This window comes from Capra hircus, chromosome 4 (assembly GCF_001704415.2).
Source record: "Capra hircus breed San Clemente chromosome 4, ASM170441v1, whole genome shotgun sequence".
NCBI classification, from domain to species: Eukaryota; Metazoa; Chordata; class Mammalia; order Artiodactyla; family Bovidae; genus Capra; species Capra hircus.
In genome coordinates this window covers 25,312,475-25,333,112 of record NC_030811.1, presented here as the reverse complement: position 1 = coordinate 25,333,112, position 20,638 = coordinate 25,312,475, and the positions used below count along the sequence as shown (strand labels likewise).

Sequence of the window (20,638 nt, the reverse complement as noted above, 5' to 3'; positions counted from 1 at the left end):
GGAGCTGTGGCGTCTGTGCGTGCGTGTAGCCTTTGCTCATTACATAGGAAACCGAACAGAAGGAGCGTCCTTAAATCCTTTCCTACAGTTCCAAAACCCACGCTCTGTTAAAATGACATTTCGTGGCTCCTACTTTATTTTCCCCCAGAGCAATGAGTTTTCTATCAGGTCTGATTAAATTTTACCAAGGCAAAAAGAAGAACCGGACTTGTCCCTCTGCGAGTTCAGCCAGTTCGTGGGTGGCTCAGAAATGACAAAACAATAATAACAGAAATAGAATCAGGCATTTGATACATAATTACCATCATACCAGCTTTAAAGCTTTTCTGGAATCAACATTCCTCCGGTAACTGTGTTGATGATGCTTGCAGGAGCCAAATGCAATGCAGTTTTTCTCTTCCGCAGCTATATTAGGACTTTGTTGCTGACAACAGTAAAAACTTGTTTGTGTCAGGAAGTGAGGTACGACGATATGACCTGGAAGGTACAGACAAAACCAAAGTGGCAGCTTTTGCATTACTTTTCTGACCGCATTCTTTCAAATAGAAGCAGCTGATCTGCTGTAAAATGCGTAGTGTGTTTGGTGGGAAATCAAATAATCAGAAAAAAACACATTTTCCCCCTTAATCATAGTGGACGTGCTAGACGCTAGAAATTACCTATAGATTTATATATATGTTTGTATACAGAGAAGTCTGTGCCTTTATATGATATTTTGAACCAATAACTTTGTCATCATTTCTAGCATTTAACTGAAGCATTTAACAGACACTTTGAAAGACTTAAATCCAGTTACGTGTGAATCCATAACATCAGTTTTTAGAGCCTTCCGTTTTATTGAATCACAATCCCCAATCCTAAATCTCTGCCTTAAAGATTGTTTGGATCATAGGATTTTATCCTGCAAATCCAAGCTAAACGGCTCTTTTGATGCTTTAGTTCATGCTTTTCAATTTATAAGGAAAACTCCCTGTTGGATTGGCAGCATTATGAAAAACTTCATAGGAAACTGAAGAGTGGGGCGGAAGATCATGTTTTCTTTGCCTTGCCTGTATCTCTTTCCACCTCATCAGTTTCCCTCTGATTATCAGCCATGATGCATGATCTCCACTACATCCCTTCTGATTGCTTAATATGTCCCTCAATATTTACCTTACTATCTAACGCCTAATTCTCCCATCCCTTTCCCCTTTCCTGCTTTTGCCTCCCAATTCACCCTCTGCTGCCTAGATACTTAGCTCAGGCCTCCCCAAATTCTCCCTCCCAGTCCTTCCAAAGCAGGTCCCCTCCCCTTCCCAGCTCGGTCTCCCTTCTCTGCAACTCTACCTCCTTACCTTTCTTTGACCTCCTTTATTCTCCTTCACAGTTTGGCCCTCGACTTCTCGGCCTCTTCTTCCCCTTCTTCCCCTGCAATGACCTGCCTCAACTGGGGTCTCCTTCACACCCTTCTCTTTGGTCCCATCCCTTCTGACGCCGAACCCCCAGCTTTCCTCACGGGCTTGGCCTGGTCGGCTTGAGCCTGATTTTGTTCCCATGCCCCTGGGCTGGGAAAAGAGTGTGTGGTGCAAAGCGGGGGCAAGCATCCCCCTCGGCGGTGGCCCCTGCCTGGTTCCCCCTCCGCCCCTCCCGAGTCCCGGTTGCGGCGCTTCCTGGGCGGATGGTTGGGACTTGCTGCGGCAGCTGCGGTTCTGCTGTGTCATGCAAGAAGGAGGCGGCGGCGGCGGCGGCGGCCGGAGCTGGAGGGGGAGGAGGGGAGGAACCTGATCTCTCCGGTAGCGAAGGGCTGAAGGCAAACACCGAGTTCCCCCAGAGCCGCCCGGGAGCAGGGAGGGCTCCGCCACCCCGGGGGGCCCTCCCCGCGGGGCAGATGGTAAGTGGGGCGGCGCAGGTGGTCGCCTTGGGAAGGGAGCGTGCAGGGGGTTAGGTGGGGAGGCGGGGAGAACTAGGAATCACCCTGGCCAAACTGAAGGAGCCCAGTGCCCAGCTGAAAGGGACCCAGGCCACAATAAGGATGACCAGTGGCAATAGTTACCGTTCGAATAACGCCCCGTAGGTGACCCAGGCTACACAGAGGAGTAGTGCATCCTGAACCAAGGACCCAGCTAGAGGCAATGTTTCAGTTAGAAAACCATCATCCCATCAGCCCTGGCGCTTTAGGGTACAGCTGATAGCAGAAGTCGACATACACCCTATTCCTATAGCCTGACTGAGCTTTATGGGTTGTCTTGTTTGAAACTAGGAAAGGGTATGGAAAGCTGCCCAACCTCACTTTAGCCACAGACATAATGCTCTTGGCCAGTGGCCTTGGACAAACAGCCTCTGGTGCAATTAAACAATCAATAGGAAAAATAGCTTCTTTCCCTTCCCCACCCTCCTTTCCCAAGCAGCTCCAACCAGGGTAATTTATTCTGTTTAAAGGAGAAAGAAAACTATGCCTTATGGTTTCTCTCCCACCTTACCCTCTGTCAGCCTCAGTCCTGCTACACAAACTGCCCACCCCAGTTTCAGACTATGATTTACATTCGATGAGGGGACTGTCTAAAGCCTGAAGAATTTTCACCTCTGCTGCCCTTTACTGGGAGGGGATTCAGAAACGTAGAACTACAAGCAATGAACATGGGGACATGGGGATAGGCTGGGCATGTAGGAAAACTTCTTTTACCTGAGTGCAGTTCTCAGGACAACTTAACATAAACACACATATATATTTTATATATATATATGTATATATATTATTCTTGTCCATTTTGCTCCTGGAAATCAAAGCACTTTCTGCAACATCATTTTTTTTTTTTTTTAATGTCAGTCATACATTAGCAGTAAGGGGTTGGCGGGATTAACTGAAAGGCTAATGACTATCTCAGAAGCACATGCTGTTGCTAGGGAACTCAAGCTCGTCCTGCTTTCTAATCACTCCTATGTTATGTGGAAATCAAACTTCTCAGGGTGTTATTAAAATGAATGGCATTTGGTTAAAGGAGTTCTCGCTTGTGTTGTAGCATCCTGAATTATTATCGACTCCCTCACACCCACATATCTTGTTTTCCTAATTTGATTTCTGTATGTGCGTCACTACCAGGGACACGCAGACTAGACCAGTCAGGTTCACTTCCTGTTTCTCAGAACTGGTTTATATTTGGTCTCGTAGCTTTAGCTGGTAAAATATTATCAAACTGATACTCTTGAAAAGAAATCTGTGCTTGCCGTGAAAACCAATTATCCCAATTAAATTCTAATTCCCATAGAAAATGTCATAATTTGAGGAATAAGGTATACTGCCAGTTGCCGTTTGAGAAAACCATTCTTGAAATGTAAAGCCTAGAAAAACCCGTCATCTTTATTTCTTTTACCCAGAATCTTCATTCCTCAGCATTAGAACTAAAACAAACTCAATTTGAGGGCAGATTTAAGTGTGATATTTCTAAAATAAAACTCAAAAAAAAAAATACACGCTGAAGCTGGGGAAATCATTTAGACTAAATAAGGCATAGAACTGAATAGAATCCAGGCCCCAGAAGTACAAATAAGCTTGGGTTAGCATTGGGGCACTCAGAGAACAGAGTGTGATTACAAGGCTACAGTACAAATAGAAGCCCATCTCTCTCTACTAATTGTCTCTTTTGCCAGTTCTCCTATGTCCCTGAATAAGACAGCCTTGCTTCGTTTTCAGTTCCTTCCTCTTTATAACAAGGATATCAAAAAAGGCAATATCATAAAGATAAACACTATGCAGTTAGATAGGTTCTGATGTAGATCATTTGTTTGGATGAAAGATAATAGGGTATCTATGGCATTGAGGAGAGACCAGCCAACTGCAATTTAGGAAATTTTAATAGGCTGGATGACCTTGGGTGAGCTAGTACAAGTCTTCTCCTGTCTATTTCCTCATGGAAGCTAAACAAATACTGGGCTACAGAATCTTTGAGATTCTTTCCATTTACAAAACTCTGTGTTGTACTGAACTCACTGCATAAAAATTTCAATTTTAGCTGAATTTTGCAATGTTAAATTTTGGCACTGAAATTTTAAAACCTATCCATAGAAACCTTGGAGGAAATTATAATAGGAAAGAGTATGTTGTTGACACATCACTTTATAGTGTCAGTTGCCAGACAAATAAAACTTACCTCACTCCCAAAGTACTTAACTCTGCTTACTTTCAGGTGTTGTAGAAGAAACAGGATGAAAGGTAGAAAGGATGTAAAAATGTATCAAAAGCGCCTTCATTCAATTTAGATTTATTTAACCCAAAGTACTTTGATGAACAAAATGGTGGAATGATGAATAAAGGCTATTAAAGAATTGCATGATTAACTGAACTCTCATGGAGTTACAGGCAAAAATATACCTAGATTTTTAAAATTTTCAGGCTCAAGGTGTTAAGAAGTAGCATGAAGAAATGTGAGATTTGTGCCAGACAGAGAAGATCTGACTTTGAAACCCAACTCTTCCACTCTCTCTATTCATTATTGAGTGCCTGCTATGTGTCAGGTACTGTGCTAGGCACTGGGAATACACAGATGAATAACACAGTCTCCTCTGAAGGATCTTGTAGTTTAATGAGGAGACAGATAAGTACAAAATTGATCACACAATACTAGGATGTTAGCAACATGGGAGCTCACTGGAAAGGTATACACTTAACCTTCACCTTGCATAGTCACGGTCCCTAACCATAGAAAATGAATTTAGAGAGGAGATCTGAAGCATAAGTAGAATAATCCAGACAAGTGGGCAAGTCAAAGAGAAATGTAGACCAAGCAAAGAAAGTATTATGTGTAAAGTCCTGAGGCTAAGAAGGTGTGCCCATAGAGTTGAAGGTGAAGGGCAGAGCCTAGCAAGTAATAGATTCTGTCTTGTATGAATGCATAGCAGAACCCAGAAAGATCAGCAAGGTCTTGTATTATGAAAAGTCTTATATATCCTCCTAATAAGTTTCAACTAACCCTAAAGCCAGTGGAGAACTACTGATGAGTTTTAAGGAGCATAGTGAGGCAATCAAATGTCCATTTTATAAAGTTCACTCCAGTTTGGAGAATTTATTAGTGTGAGCAACACAATAAGCAGGGAGATGAGCTCAGAGGCTATTTCAGCATTATGGGGATAAAAATGATGGACACCTAAACTAAAGCAACAAGAATAGAGATGGAGAGAGGAGAAGGATTCAAGAGAAATTGAGGGTATAGAATAAACTGAATTTTCTTATTGATTATGTCTGCAGGATTCAGGAACAGGAGAAGATATACAGCTCAGATAAATGGAAAGATGGTGGTACCATTTGCCAAGATGAAGAGATATAGATTGAGGAGGGAATTTAGTTTAATCTGAAACATGGTCTTTGAAGTATCCATAGGATATCAAAATGAAGCTTTCTATTACATAAATACACAGGGGAGTTGAGAGCTCAAGAGAGAGAGAGATGTGCTGGAATCATCAGAATGAGTATCAGTCCATGGAAGTAGATGACATCTTCAAGATAAAAGGTATAGACTAAGAAGAGAGAAAGACCTCTTCTGAAACCTTATGGGAATGCAAACATTGAAAAAATGAGGAAAAAAAGACACAAAAAAGAACATCCGAAGAGGTAGAAGGACCAGGAACAAGTAGTTTCGGAAAAGTCAAGAGAAATTGGCAATAGTTTGAAATGCTAGAGACAGGTGAAGAAAAATAGACAGAAATTCCTTGGTTTTAACAACAAGGTCAGTGTTATGTTCAGAAAGAAGGAGTTTATTAGGAAAAGGAGATAGTAACCAGACTGCAGTGGACTGAGGAGTTGATATGAGTAGAGGAGGTAGATAAAGTTCTTTGTAATAAGAAGGACTAAAAACTAAATAGGGAAGGAAAATTAAAATATCAGAAGAGAAAATCATGACCTGTGAGGTTAAGGATGCATAGGAAAAGAAGGAAATAATATAGTAATATGAAATTCTGGATACTTTTCGGCTTCTTCAAATTGAATGACATTAGTTTATTCAGTTCAGTCACTCAGTCGTGTCTGACTCCTTGCGACCCCATGCAGCACACCGGGCCTCCCTGTCCATCACCAACTCTCGGAGTCCACCCAAACCCATGTCCATCAAGTCGGTGATGCCATCCAACCATCTCATCCTCTGTTGTCCCCTTCTCCTCCTGCCCTCAATCTTTCCCAGCATCAAGGTCTTTTCAAATGAGTAAGCTCTTCACATCAGGTGGCCAAAGTACGGAGTTTCAGCTTCAACATCAGTGCTTCCAATGAACACCCAGGACTGATCTCCTTTAGAATGGACTGGTTGGATCTCCTTGCAGTCCAAGGGACTCTCAAGAGTCTTCTCCAACACCACAGTTCAAAAGCATCAATTTTTCGGTGCTCAGCTTTCTTTATAGTCCAACTTTCACATCCATACATGACCACTGGAAAAACCATAGCCTGACTAGACGGACCTTTGTTGACAAAGTAATGTCTCTGCTTTTTAATATGCTGTCTAGGTCTCCATCCACCATTTGCTCAAGCCAAAAAGCATGTAGATATTCACGGTTCTTCTTTTCCTGCATTCTCATGGCTCCTCCATAAAGAATTTAGGTCCACTTTAACCCTCAAAAACATTTCCCAAATCTGTCTCTTTCTGTCTCCACTGCCACCACCCTAATACAGACATCATCTTCTGGGCTCCTGTGATAGCTTCTAATTGGTTTTCCTATTTCCACTTTTGCCTCCTCTCTCCACAACGCAGCTAGAGTGACATAAATCATAAAACATAGATCGTATCACTTCTGTCTTAGAATCCTTCCTTGTCTTCTGATTACACTTGAAATAAAGCCCAGACTCCGTTGCCGGGCAGAAAGCCTTCTGTGGCATCCCAGACCGCCTCTCTTTGATCTCTTCTCCCACCACTCTCCCCTGACTCCAACTGCAGTAGTCTTTTTTTCTATTCCTCGAATGCAATAGATTTGCTCTTGTATTTAAAGGACTTCACCTAGATATTTCCTTTTCCTGGATTTGATTATTCTAATCTTTGTTTAAATGTCACCTCCTCAAGCAAGTCCACCCTGACCACCTGGCTGAAAGTACCCTTCCTTGCCCCTTCCCACCCATCTTAGTAAAGCTTTATTATTGTGTGTTTCTATTCTTATAAATGAGAACCCTTCTAAAATGTAAACCCCATGAGGATTCCTGGCAGATGGTAGGTACTTAAAAATGTTCACCGCATGTTTATAGAAGGCAAAAGAGAAGAGCAATTAATTATCAGAAGCTAGAGGCATCAAGGACCAAAGCCTGATGTGGTTCAAGAATGGCCAGTGATGGTGATTACTAGACTTTAAAGGTTCCAGGTGTGGAAGGGTTATTAGCTGTGTCACCCTGGACATTCATATTCTCTGAGCTTTATTTTGGAGTTAATAATAACACATGCCTCATAGGGCTGTTAGGAAAATTAAATGACATAGCATAGATATAGGTATAAGCAGTCTTGAGCTATTTTCAGGTAGTCAGGACTTCTGCAAATCAATTCATAATTTCTACACTGAGCTTTTCATATGGGCTCCCCTATAATGGAGTTAACATTTGAAGTAGCATTGACATGTATACACTACCATGTATAAAATAGAGAGTGGAAAGCTTCTGTATGGCACAGGGAGCTGAGCTTGGTGCTCTGTGATGACCTGGGTGGGTGTGATGTGGGGAGGGAAGCTCAGGAGGGAGGGGGTGCATATAGCTGGTTCACATTGTTGTACAGCAGAAACTAACACAACACTGTAAAGCAATTATACTCCAATTGAAAAATAAATTTTTTTTAATTGAGGATTACTTCTTATTGGGGAAAATTTGATAAAATTCTGAGTGTTAAAAATTACTAGGATTCTGAAAGAATATGGAAATTGGATAATTTAAGAAGAAATCAGAGCACTGCTATAAATCAATAAGAAAAGCATCAAAAACGCCCATGAGACTGGGTAAAAGCTATGACAGCAGTTAAGGAAACACAAATAGGTCTTTAAAATATGCAAAAGTGCTCAGCCTTTCTAATAACAAGTAATATGCAAATTACAACTGCAATAAGAGATGTTTTTTACATACTGCTGTTGTTCAGTTGCTAAGCTGTGTCTGACTCTGCAACTCCATGGACTTCAGCATGCCAGGCTTCCCTATCCATCACCATCTCCCAGAGTTTGCTCAGATCCATGTCCGTTGAGTCGGTGATGCCATCTAACCATCTCATTGTCTGCCACCCTATTCTCCTTTATTTTACTTATTGAGTTGACACAAATCAAAAAGTTTTATTAGCATACTTGGTTTGCCAGGCTGGGGAGTGGGCATTATTTTACATTGTCAATAGGATGAAAATTGATATAACCCCTGTGAAGGGTAACTTGGCAGTATTTATCAAATTTCTAAATGTACAAAGCCTTTAGCCTAGCAGCTCCATTTTTCTATATTTATCCAATAGATATACTGCCAAATATTGAAGAATGACTCTTCTAGTATCTTTACTAAAGCATTATTTATGGTAGATAAAGAATGAAAACAACCTACATGTCCATTGATAGAGAAATGGCTAAATAAATTATGGCACAGTTACACAGCTGAATGGTGGGCAACTGTTAAAAATTGTGAGGTATGGTTTCCTCATCTACCGTGACAGTGTGCTCAGGAAGAGAAATGATCAGAGTCAAGAGTTATTTTAAAGAACTTGACAATTAGATGGAATTAGTGAGTTATGGAGAGGGAGGTAGTATCATGACTGACTTGAAATTTCTTCAAAGATGGGATGAATGAGCAGAGACATCAATGACTGAGATGGAAAATCTTGGGACTGTTGCAGAACTGCAGTATCTGTCTAAGTGGAGATGTTTACTGCAGTTTCATTATATGGATTGGAAGTTCAAGAGAGTTGCTAGAACTGGGTTTATAAATTTGAGAGAAGATTGCCTAGGAAGGGTAGATATGATCAAAAGAAAAGCAGACCCACAATTAAACTCTGATCATTTACAGACTGAATAGAGAGAGAGAAAAAAAAAAGGCCTGATAATGGAGACCGAGAATCAGAAATCAGAGAACTAAAACCAGGAGACTATGGGACTAAAGCCACCAAAAGAGGAATATATTAAGGAGGATATATTAAGAATATATTAAGCATTTAACATCAATTCATGTTAAATGCTGCCCCAAAGTCCAGGAAGATCACTATAATTTGTTTTCCTCATAAACCCTAAGCTCCTTGAAAGTTGCAATTATCTGATTTATTTTTGTATCCTTAGAGCTTTCCCTGTACCTCTCAGGTATAATCAATGATCAGTATATTTTTGTTAAATTGGAGAGAAAAACAAAGATACAGAAAGAGAAAGAGAAATAGAGATACAAAAAACAACAACAATAGTATGTGTCTTTGTGTCTCAATAAATAAATAAAGCATATTCTCTTGAACTGTATTGTAAACCAAACTTGATCTTAGAAAGATCCCTTGGTTTTACTCCCGAGCTAACATGTTAATTAAGCTCTCACAATGCCACGTTGCTGGGATGTTAAATGCCTCCTGAAAATATTTTGATAAATAATATTCACCTGTGTCTCATCATTCTGAGTCATTTTTGTCTTTATTTAGGTCCTGGCTGATGACAAAAAGAGCAATTTGCTTTTCCTCACCCATGTGACTCCATCATATCACCTTGAATTGGTTGATGGAGTCTGGAGAATCCATTTCTGTAATACACTGTAACCACTCATAAGGATGCCCAGCCCCAGTTTCCCATCAAAGAGAAAAATGACTTTGGGTAGGAAGAAACATACTACCTCTTAGAGAAACCACCAGCTTCTCAGTTTGTTATTGTTTCTGCCAAAAGGTGCTACTGCTTTCAGGAGAGAATGTAGAGGATGCCGAAGGAGAAAAGGGTTTGGCTTTGTCCTGAGAATGTGGAAAGCTTCTACACTGCAAAAGAGATGTCATCACTTTTGGGTCCAGGGTCCTCTAGTTAGAAACCGAAGTAATAGGTGCAGCCCACCAGGCTCCTCCGCCCCTGGGATTTTCCAGGCAAGAGTACTGGACTGGGTTGCCATTGCCTTCTTCAATAATAGACATCACTTAAACAATATTTAAAATGTCATAACATCCTGCATTACTTGGTGAGACCAGAGACTAGTCCATTTTTCTGTAAAGGATAATAGTTTAGGCTTTGTGGGCCACACAGTCTCTGTCCCACCTACTCAGCTCTGCCTTTGTAATGCTGAAGAGGCCACAGACAATAAGTAAATGAATGACCTTGGCTGTGTTTCCCATTAAGCTTTATTTATGGAAAATGAGATTTGAATTTCATATAATTTTTGCATGTCATGAAGTATCATTCTTCTGTTGATGTTTTGCAGCTACTTAACAATGTGAAAACCATTTTTAGCTCACAGGCCATGCGAAAAACAGGGGTGGGCTGGATTTGGCCCATGGATGTTAGTTTGGCAACCTCTGATTTCAGACAAACAAGAAGACCATGTTGTGAGAAAGATTTTCAGATTCAGAGCTCTGAAGAAAATAATCTGTTTCATATATACCCTTTATTTTAACTTCTCAAATTTATTTGAACATATAAACACATTTGCCTACATCTGACTTAGTATGTCTCCTCAGTTCAGTGTTGATTTAACAGTTGGCCCCTTCTCAGCCATGTAATGAATTAATGCATGTCAATGTAATGTTTCTATAGAGCAAACTGAAGAATTCTTATCACTTGTCTATATCAACACCCAAACCAAGAGAGGACATAGTAATTCTAATCACATTTTTAAGCTGCATTAATTCATTCAGTAAATACTTATTAATGATCACTTTTATATACTGCAGTACTGTTAGTTAGAGATAGAAGAGATGGAAGATAGATTTAAAACTCTAGTGGCTGACAGGTATCAGTGGGAATTGTTTCAATGTATTACAGTATAAATATAGTCATTTAAGCCTCAGATAGGTAGGCAAAAACTAAGTTTAAATCTGAGCACTTTTGTGTCCCAGATGTGTGACCTCAGGATGATTACACAAACCATATAAGCTTCTTTTTCCTCTTTTTAAAATGAACATCATAATACTCACCTCCCAAGGAGGTGCTGTGGGAATTAAATAAGACATAGTGTATATAATTCAGCTAGCATGGTACCTGTACACGGTAAGTAATAAGTAAGTGAAAGTTGCTCAGTCGTGTCCAACTTTTTGTGACCCCATGAACTATACACTCCATGGAATTCTCCAGGCCAGAATACTGGAGTGGGTAGCTGTTCCCTTCTCCAAGGAATCTTCCCAATCCAGGGGTCGAACCCAGGTCTCCCACGTTGCAGGTGGATTCTTTACCAGCTGAGCCACCAGGGAATTAGTTGTTGTATTGCACCAATATGAAGGTACATAATTTCCTCAAAAGAAACACACAATTACAGGCAAAATAGAATAGCCATGTGAGTTAAGAACTTAGGGATACAAATGAAAACTCACAGACCTGAACATGGATGGCTGGTAGAGCCATCAAAATAAAAGCAGAAATGACGTTGTCACAGGAGCTTACAATAAGGCAGCTGGCTAGTTGTCTTGCCTTTGCCTTCCAGATGGAACAAGATGCTGGATTATCTGAGGAGCCCTGCCTATAGTTCTAGTTCTCTGTTCTTATTAGAGAGAAAGTACATCAGAAAAACATCTATTTCTGCTTTATTGACTATGCCAAAGCCTTTGACTCTGTGGATCACAATAAACTGGAAAATTGTGAAAAAGATGGGAATACCAGACCACCTGACCTGCCTCTTGAGAAACCTGTAATGCAGGTCAGGAAGCAACAGTTAGAACTGGACATGGAACAACAGACTGGTTCCAAATAGGAAAAGGAGTACCTCAAGGCTGTATATTGTCACCCTGCTTATTTAACTTCTATGCAGAGTATATCATGAGAAACACTGGGCTGGAAGAATCACGGGCTGGAAGAAGCACAAGCTGGAATTAAGATTGCCGGGAGAAATATCAATAAGCTCAGATATGCAGATGACACCACCTTTATGGCAGAAAGTGAAGAGAAACTAAAAAGCCTCTTGATGAAAGTGAAAGAGGAGAGTGAAAAAGTTGGCTTAAAACTCAACATTCAGAAAACGAAGATCATGGCATCTGGTCCCATCACTTCATGGGAAATAGATGGAGAAACAGTGGAAACAGTGTCAGACTTTATTTTTTGGGGTTCCAAAATCACTGCAGATGGTGATTGCAGCCATGAAATTAAAAGACGCTTACTCCTTGGAAGGAAAGTTACGACCAACCTAGATGGCATATTCAAAAGCAGAGACATTACTTTGCCAACAAAGGTCCATCTAGTCAAGGCTATGGTTTTTCCAGTAGTCATGTATGGATGTGAGAGTTGGACTGTGAAGAAAGCTGAGCACTGAAGAATTGATGCTTTTGAAGTGTGGTGTTGGAGAAGACTCTTGAGAGTCCCTTGGACTGCAAGGAGATCCAACCAGTCCATTCTGAATGAGATCAGCCCTGGGTGTTCTTTGGAAGGACTGATGCTGAAGCTAAAACTCCAGTACTTTGTTCACGTTATGCGAAGAGTTGACTCATTGGAAAACTCTGATGCTGGGAGGGATTGGGGGCAGGAGGATAAGGGGATGACAGAGGATGAGATGGCTAGATGGCATCACCAACTCGATGGACGTGAGTTTGAGTGAACTCTGGGAGTTGGTGATGGACAGGGAGGTCTGGCGTGCTGCAGTTCATGGGGTCGTAAAGAGTCGGACACGACTGAGCGACTGAACTGAACTGAACTGAACTGATGTCATCAGTATCAGCCCCAGCATCTTGCTTCTTTCTAGTCAGGTCAGCTGTGAGCCTTTGACATCTGTAGGTCCCTCCTGATACACCTCCCACTCCATGTTTATTCAATTCTGTGCTTCCGCCTTGACCTCCACACCTTCTGTCTCTGGTCGTTTTGCCTCGCATCCAGATTCACTTTAGATCTGGGACATCCTCCTGCACCCTGGTCTTCTTGACCTTGGTTCTGATGTCTTGTTTAGCTTATCACTGACCAGTCCTCATTCCAGAGGGTTGTATTCTGTTCTCCACAGTCCTGCCATGGTCTCCTTAAACTGTGGTACACGTGTGCCTTCATGCTGGACTTCATAGAATTAGTAGCTTCTTGAACTTCACCTTGGTGAGAGACATCAGGTCTTGCATAGCTCAGCTGCCCTAATCCAAGCCAGCTTCTGTGTTCACAGCCCACACCCTAGAAAGAGCTCTTCACTCCCTCCTGGGCTCACACTCTCTCTCCACTGGCCATGTTTTGTCAGCTAGTTCTAACATGCCTTGTGATCCTGTTATGGCAACATCAATAATGCTTTCCCAATACAAATGACAGAATTAATAGGACAGGGCCACAATATAGGAGTAATGGAGAACTTCAACACCTACTGACAAGCTCATTCTGCTGAAAAGTAGACATCAAATAAAGTTGGCATGACTTAAATTTAAACTAATCGCTTATTGAAGAGGTACTATTCTATGCTTAATTCTAACCAGCTAAGAAGAATGTGTTGGTGAAGTGGAAGTGACAGACAGCTTAAAGTAAGTGACCACGGTATCCTTGAATTTGTAGTAGCCGGAGAAGGCAATTCTTTGCTTGCTAACCGGATATAAAGAAGACTTGAGCAAGTTAAGAGAAAATATGGACATAAGGCTCTATCTGGCCAGAAACTAGGAAAGAAAGCTCAAGAATAGTAAAATGACTTGAAATTTGAACTCTTATAAAGCCAGTGATTTTAATACAGAAAAGAGAGCATCTAAATAAAAAAGATCAATGTTGCTGCTCAAGAAGCATCTGATTAGCTCTTGTTTTTAAAGGACACTCTCAGAAAATAGATAGGAGTAAGGGGAAACCTCACTCTAAAGGACTCAGACCTGTGAAAACAACGCTAGAGGGCTTAACATCCAGAGACAGGTAGGCTCTGAGAAAAGTACTGGTGACAATGGTTTTCTGTTTGTTTTTTGTTTATAGATATAGTAAGATAATAGCAACCCACTCCAGTATTCTTGCTTGGAAAACCCCATCGACGGAGGAGCCTGGTAGGCTACAGTCCATGGGGTCGCAAAGAGTCGGACACGACTGAGTGACTTCACTTTCTTTCTTTTCTATAGTAAGATAATAATGAAGAAGGAGTAGTGCTACTGACTGAGGCAGACTGTTTGATGTTAAGAAAAGTTATGACCAACCTAGATAGCACATTAAAAAGCAGAGACATTACTTTGCCGACTAACGTCCGTCTAGTCAAGGCTATGGTTTTTCCTGTGGTCATGTATGGATGTGAGAGTTGGACTGTGAAGAAAGCTGAGTGCCGAAGAATTGATGCTTTTGAACTGTGGTGTTGGAGAAGACTCTTGAGAGTCCCTTGGACTGCAAGGAGATCCAACCAGTCCATTCTGAAGGAGATCAGCCCTGGGATTTCTTTGGAAGGAATGATGTTAAAGCTGAAACTCCAGTACTTTGGCCACCTCATGCGAAGAGTTGACTCATTGGAAAAGACTCTGATGCTGGGAGGGATTGGGGGCAGGAGGAGAAGGGGACGACAGAGGATGAGATGGCTGGATGGCATCACTGACTCGATGCACGTGAGTCTGAGTGAACTCCGAGAATTGGTGATGGACAGGGAGGCCTGGCATGCTGCGATTCATGGGGTTGCAAAGAGTCGGACACGACTGAGCGACTGAACTGAACTGAAAAGCCAGAATCATCCAGCTATAGTCTAGTTCACTGGACGCTAGTATATAAGGGTTTCCCTACACATTTTTAATACCTTTAAAATCAGAAAATGTCTTCAATAGATGTATTTATTGTGGTCAGGTTTGGGCGGAAGGAAGTGAAAGTGAAAGTCGCTCAGTCACGTACAACCCATGCACTATAGCCTGCCAGCCTCCTCTGTCCATGGAATTTTCCAGGCCAGAATACTGGAGTGGGTAGCCGTTGCCTTCTCCAGGGGATCTTCATCTGTCCCTGAAGTCTGAACTTTTCTACTTATGAGAGCCAATAGATTCAATATTTTGTTTAAGCCTATTTGAGTTAGACTTCTCTTTCCTGAAACCAAAGCATCCTCAAAAGATAGAACAAACATGATTAGTAAGGAATGGAATGAATTTTCAATAAATAGTTAAATATTAAAAATGACCCATACAAGAGAAATGATATATGTTGAAAAATGAAAGTGGTGTAAGCATTTCTTGACCTTAGAGTGGTAAAAACCTGAGTGAAAGAATAAAGGTTTATGATTTGTAAAAAGAAAACATTTATAGATTTGATTACTTGAAACTCTTTAGCTTATGTAGATGAAACAGTACTACAAACAAAGTTAAAAGATAAATGAGAGATTCTAGAATTTTTGCAACCAAATATATATATGACAAAGGGTAGTGTGCTTTATCGGAGAAGGCAATGGCAACCCACTCTGGTACTCTTTCCTGGAAGGTCCCATGGACGGAGGAGCCTGGTAAGCTGCAGTCCATGGGGTCGCTAAGAGTCCGACACGACTGAGCGACTTCACTTTCACTTTTCACTTTCCTGCATTGGAGAAGGAAATGGCAACCCCCTCCAGTGTTCTTGCCTGGAGAATCCCAGGGACGGGGGAGCCTGGTGGGCTGCTGTCTCTGGGGTTGCACAGAGTCGGACACGACTGAAGCGACTTAGCAGCAGCAGCACTAGTGTCCTTTATATATAAAGTACTCTTACAAATTTATAAGAAAAATACATTTTAAAAGAAGTGTAAAGAACACGAGAAAGGTAAAAAACATGAACAAGCCATGTGGGTAACGAATATGAAAAAGCAAAAGAGAAGAAAGGGAATTCAACTGGTCAACTAAATGAAAAAGGTCCAGAGTTAACAGTAAAGAAAAAGTGAAAGAAAAGTGAAAGTGTTAGTCACTTAGTCATGGCCGACTCTTTGTGACCCCATGGACTGCACCCTACCAGGCTACTCTGTTCATGGATTTCTCCAGGCACAAATGCCGGAGTGAGTAGCCATTCCCTTCTCCAGGGGCTCTTCCTGACCCAAGAATCAAACCTGGGTCTCGCACATTGCAGGCAGGTTCTTTTTACTGTCTGAGCCACCAAATAAAACCAGATATCTTTGTACCTAACAAATTGTCAAGAACTTTAAAATAATAACCTCCATAGATAAAGATTCAGGGAAATAAACACCCTCATAAAATATGGGGCTTTAAATTGGTTCATGAGCTTCCCTGGTGGCTCAGACAGTAAAGAATCTGCCTGCAATGCAGGAGACCTGGGTTTGATCTCTGGGTCAGGAAGATACCCTAGAGAAGGGAGCGGCTACTCACTTCAGTATTCTGACCTGGAAAATTCCATGTATAGAGTAGCCTGCAGGCTACAGTCCATGGGATTGCAAAGAGTTGGACATGACTGAGCCACTTTCACTTTCAAATTGATTCAAGCATTCTAGAGAGCAGTTTGGCATTATGTACTTAAAATCTTAATATGTGCAAACCATTTAAAAGAGTAATTTCAGTTTTAAGACTTTATCCTAAGAAAATAATCAGAAATACTCACAACATTTAATATAAGAGTACTTAGTAAAGCGTACCTTCTTTATAATATTGAACACTTAGAGATGACCTAAAAGTTCAAAAAGAACTATTCTATAAATCATAATACATTCCTTTGATGAAAACTATGAATCCAGTAGGAAGCAGATTGTGGAAGATGCCATGATATCAGAAAATGTAGGTAATTTAGTTTTCAATATATATGCTCAAAAAAAAAAAAAAACTGGACGGACATAGGAAACTATTGATAGTACTAATATCTCAATAATGGACGGATTTTCTTCTTTGTGAGTTTTGAATATGCTAAATCCACCTCGTGTTTTGCACGTATTTTCAGGCACTGGAATGCCAAGCCCAGTGCTTTGGACATAGAAGGTCCTTAACAAATACATGCTGAACTGAACTGAGTGATCAATTGCTGGTTAAAAAAATGCAGTGACGTTGTCTTGTGGGGTAAAGCAGAAACTAGCTAGCCATCTGTTGTACTAAAGACTTCCATTTCATTAAAATAAAAAAATGTCTACACCTTGCCCAACTCCATTTTCTTCCTAGCCATTTCCTGCTGCCTTCACAGCCAAACTTCCAAGAAGAGTCTTCCCTGTATCCATTTCAGGGTGACTTCCAATGCTCTAGAAACTGTACTCATCAGATCTAGTCCCCAGACTTTGTCATTCACCCTATCCCAGAGAGAATTGCTTATCCTTTCTTCTTTGAGGGTCTCTTCTCTCTTTACTTGCAGACTTCACTCTGTCCCAGTCTCATGCTCTCTCTCTGGACCTTTCCAGTCTCCTCCTCCGGCTCTTCTTCCTCTGACTGCTCCCTGCATGCTTTTTTCCCCACAGAGTCTTGGCACTCTTCTCTATGGCCTCCTCAGGATATCCCATCCATTCTCAGCATTTAGCTACCCACGGGCCCTGAACCTATATAGTCAGTCCAAACTTTGCTCCTGACCCACAGGCGTGTCTTTCATTTGCCATGGGATATCCTGTAGTCACTGCAAACTCAATATCCTCATCCTCCCTTCCCCCCACTTTTGCTCTCCTCCTATTTAGCTTCGTTAATGTCATTACACTTCAACTTTGGCCTCTCTCCCCTACTCCCAAGTGGCTCTCTAATCAATGACTATGTCCTCAATGCTACTTCTAAATCTCCCTCGGATTTGCCACTACTCTCCATGCCCCTGCTGCTATGGTGACTCAGACCATAATCCCTTCCTTAGACTATTACAGTGACCTTCTAATTGGCTTTCCTGGCTCCAGTATCCCTTTACTCTAGTTCACCTGTCATCCTGCTACCACAGTTTAATTTATTTTTTTTTTAAATATGAATGATCACATCTCTTCCCTATTTAGGAACCTGTGATACCTTTCATGCTTATTGTCTTCAGTGTGAAGTCCAGCATAAAGTCCCTTAATTGTAAATCAAGGTTCTTCTCGATATCACTACAACCTCCCTAACCAGTTATTTTCAACCCACATCAGACTTCCCTGTCTTCTCTGAATGCAGTTTGCCTTTACACACTTTTGTGCTTTTCCCCACTCTTTTCCCTTGGATCTACTTTCCTCAGCCAACTTATTGCCTCCTTCAGTGCCCAACCCAAACTTCAGTGTCTCTAGGGGAAAAAACCCTCTGCAGCTTCCAAGACAGACAATAGGACAAGAGATATGGTATTTAAAGCAATGAGCTAGATGGGCAATTGTAGAGGACCAAGCCCAGGGGAGCTCCCAGCATCCAGAAATCAGGAAACACCCAGCAAGAGACTGAAAAGGAACAAACAACGAGGTAGAAGGAAAGCACATGTGGCGTGATGGAAGCAAAGCAAAGAAAACGTTGCAGTGAAAAGAGATGGATCACCAGGGCCAAGTGTTATGGCTGCTGAGAGGGCAGCAAGATTAGGATGGAAAACTGACCAGTGGATCTGACAACACAGAGGTCACTGCAACCTTCGCAGGTGTGTTTGTAGTAGAAGTTCAGTTCAGTCGCTCAGTCGTGTCCAACTCTTTGCGACCCTATGAACCGCAGCACACCAGGCCTCCCTATCCATCACCGACTGCCAGAGTCTACCCAAACCCATGTCCATTGAGTCAGTGATGCCATTCAACCATCTCCTCCTCTGTCGTCCCCTTCTCCTCCTCTGTCATCCCCTTCTCCTCCTGCCCTCAATCTTTCCCAGCATCAGGGTCTTTTCCAATGAGTCAGCTCTTTGCATCAGGTGGCCAAAGTACTGGAGTTTCAGCTTCAACATCAGTCCTTCCAATGAACACCCAGGGCTGATCTCCTTTAGAATGGACTGGTTGGATCTCCTTGCAGTCCAAGGGACTCTCAAGAGTCTTCTCCAACACCACAGTTCAAAAGCATCAATTCTTTGGCACTCAACTTTCTTTATAGTCCAACTCTCACATCCATACATGACCACTGGGAAAACCATAGCCTTGACTAGACAGACCTTTGTTGACAAAATAATGTCTCTGCTTTGAAATATGCTATCTAGGTTGGTCATAACTTTCCTTCCAAGGAGTAAGCGTCTTTTAATTTCATGGCTGCAGTCACCATCTGCAGTGATTTTGGAGCCCCCCAAAATAAAGTCAGCCACTGTTTCCACATCTATTTGCCTTGAAGTGATGGGAGTATGGGAGACAAAAACTGACTGTATTGGCTTGAAGAGAATGAGAAATGAGGAAGTTGATGCTCTTTGAGTGGGTCAAGAAGTAGATGAATGAAGAAATGATGTCTTAGAGGGACTTTGCTGGTGATCCAGTGGTTAAGACTCCTTGCTTTCCATGCAGCGGGTGGAAGTTCAATCCCTGGTCAGGAAACTATTATAAGATCTCAGATGCTGCATGGTGTAGCCAAATTGAAAATTTTGTCTGAGAGAGGATTCTATAATTGGTCAGGAACCAACATAGATTAGTTATTTTGAACTGTTAGAGTCTCTGAAAAGTTTCCAAATAGAAACAAGGATGCAATTTGGTGGTTGGAAGCTTTTAGTAATTAACAGGGAATTCAAAGCAGGACTACACAGGCAGCAGATTTGTCTATGGAAGTTTCAGTGTGAGCTCTCTGTAGTGGTTGCATTTTATCGATTACTGACCTGGTTCATAAAGGTGCATAAAGACCTTCATGCAGGACTTCTCAGAAGCTTCAGGAAAGAGCTGTCCCTGCAGGGACTTGGGTGCAGAATTTTCAGACTGTTTCCAAACTCCTCTTGCTAGTGTGTAGGGCTGTTGATAAGAATCTATAAGGCTGGTTTTTGATGGCTGAATGGTTAAGAGGTAAACAGGAAAAATCTGACCCACCCAATGTTGTGCATTTGAAAATGCTGTATTTGAAAGTATTTCTATATAAATTTTTTATACGGACATCATAATGGAGGTGGACTAAGTATTCACCTACCTATATTTGGTGAATAGGTAAGCTGTTCTTACCTGCCTCCCCCTGGAGATGAAATATGGAGAATACAAACTTTGGGTAGACCAGACCCAAGCTTTGATTTTGACCTGATACCTGTGTGACATTTTTCAAACAGTGTTTCAAAAAGTACTTTGGTGCAGATCCCATGTAAAATGTATTTTTACTTACATGACTGAACAGGGACCATATATTTCCCTGCATAAAATTATTTATGTTGACATCCTGGGGCTTCCCTGGTGGCTCAGATAGTAAAGAATCCACCTGCAATTCAGGAGATCTGGGTTCAATCCCTGGATCAGGAAGATCCCCCTGGAGAAGGGAAGGCTACCTGCTCCAGTATTCTTGCCTGGAGAATTCCACAGAGAGGAGTCTGGCAGGCTACAGTCCATGCGGTCACAAAATGTAGGACACGACTGAGTGACTAACGGTTTCACTTTTCTCTTCACACATGTTGATATCCAGGGCCTGGATAATGAAAGAGAACCAGTCATAGAGTATTGCAGATCCTGGTGTTACCCCCAAATGCACAGGGTGCTCTTATAAATGCCTTTGCTCATGCTGAATCCTCTACCTGGAATACCCAAATCCCCCTTTTCCTGGCATACTCAGATCTAAGAGGCCTTCCTCGCCGGAGATCAAGCCCTTCTCTGTGGTCCCCAGACTATCTTCATGTGCCACTCCATCTCCACACCTAC

General features: G+C 41.7%; 2 protein-coding genes across 2 annotated transcripts in view; one reads left to right on the top strand and one right to left on the bottom strand.

The window, feature by feature from the left end:
* LOC108635893 (formin-like protein 5) lies at window positions 275-13,263 on the bottom strand. The gene is made up of 3 exons (XM_018047492.1): window positions 13,244-13,263; window positions 1,335-1,896; window positions 275-477 (listed from the first exon to the last, which is right to left on the bottom strand). The coding sequence occupies exons 1-3, from the start codon at window positions 13,261-13,263 to the stop codon at window positions 451-453; spliced, it is 609 nt and encodes a 202-aa protein (XP_017902981.1). The 3' UTR covers window positions 275-450.
* The window catches only part of MKLN1 (muskelin 1), a 379,727-nt gene continuing 360,847 nt past the window's right edge, over window positions 1,759-20,638 (top strand). Inside the window, exon 1 of the mRNA XM_013963507.2 lies at window positions 1,759-1,870. The gene's annotated coding sequence lies outside the window, so the exon portion shown is untranslated. The remainder of the gene's footprint in view (window positions 1,871-20,638) is intronic.

What these genes read in the sequence shown, in the direction of transcription:
- LOC108635893 (XM_018047492.1), bottom strand. Translation starts at nt 13,263, where the DNA reads ATGGCCAGTGGAGAGAGAGT. An exon ending in ATGGCCAGTGGAGAGAGAGT is followed by an intron (nt 1,897 to 13,243) that starts GTGAGCCCAGGA and finishes TCCCTTCCCAAG; the next exon opens with GCGACCACCTGCGCCGCCCC. An exon ending in ATAAAGGAGGTCAAAGAAAG is followed by an intron (nt 478 to 1,334) that starts GTAAGGAGGTAG and finishes TGTACCTTCCAG; the next exon opens with GTCATATCGTCGTACCTCAC.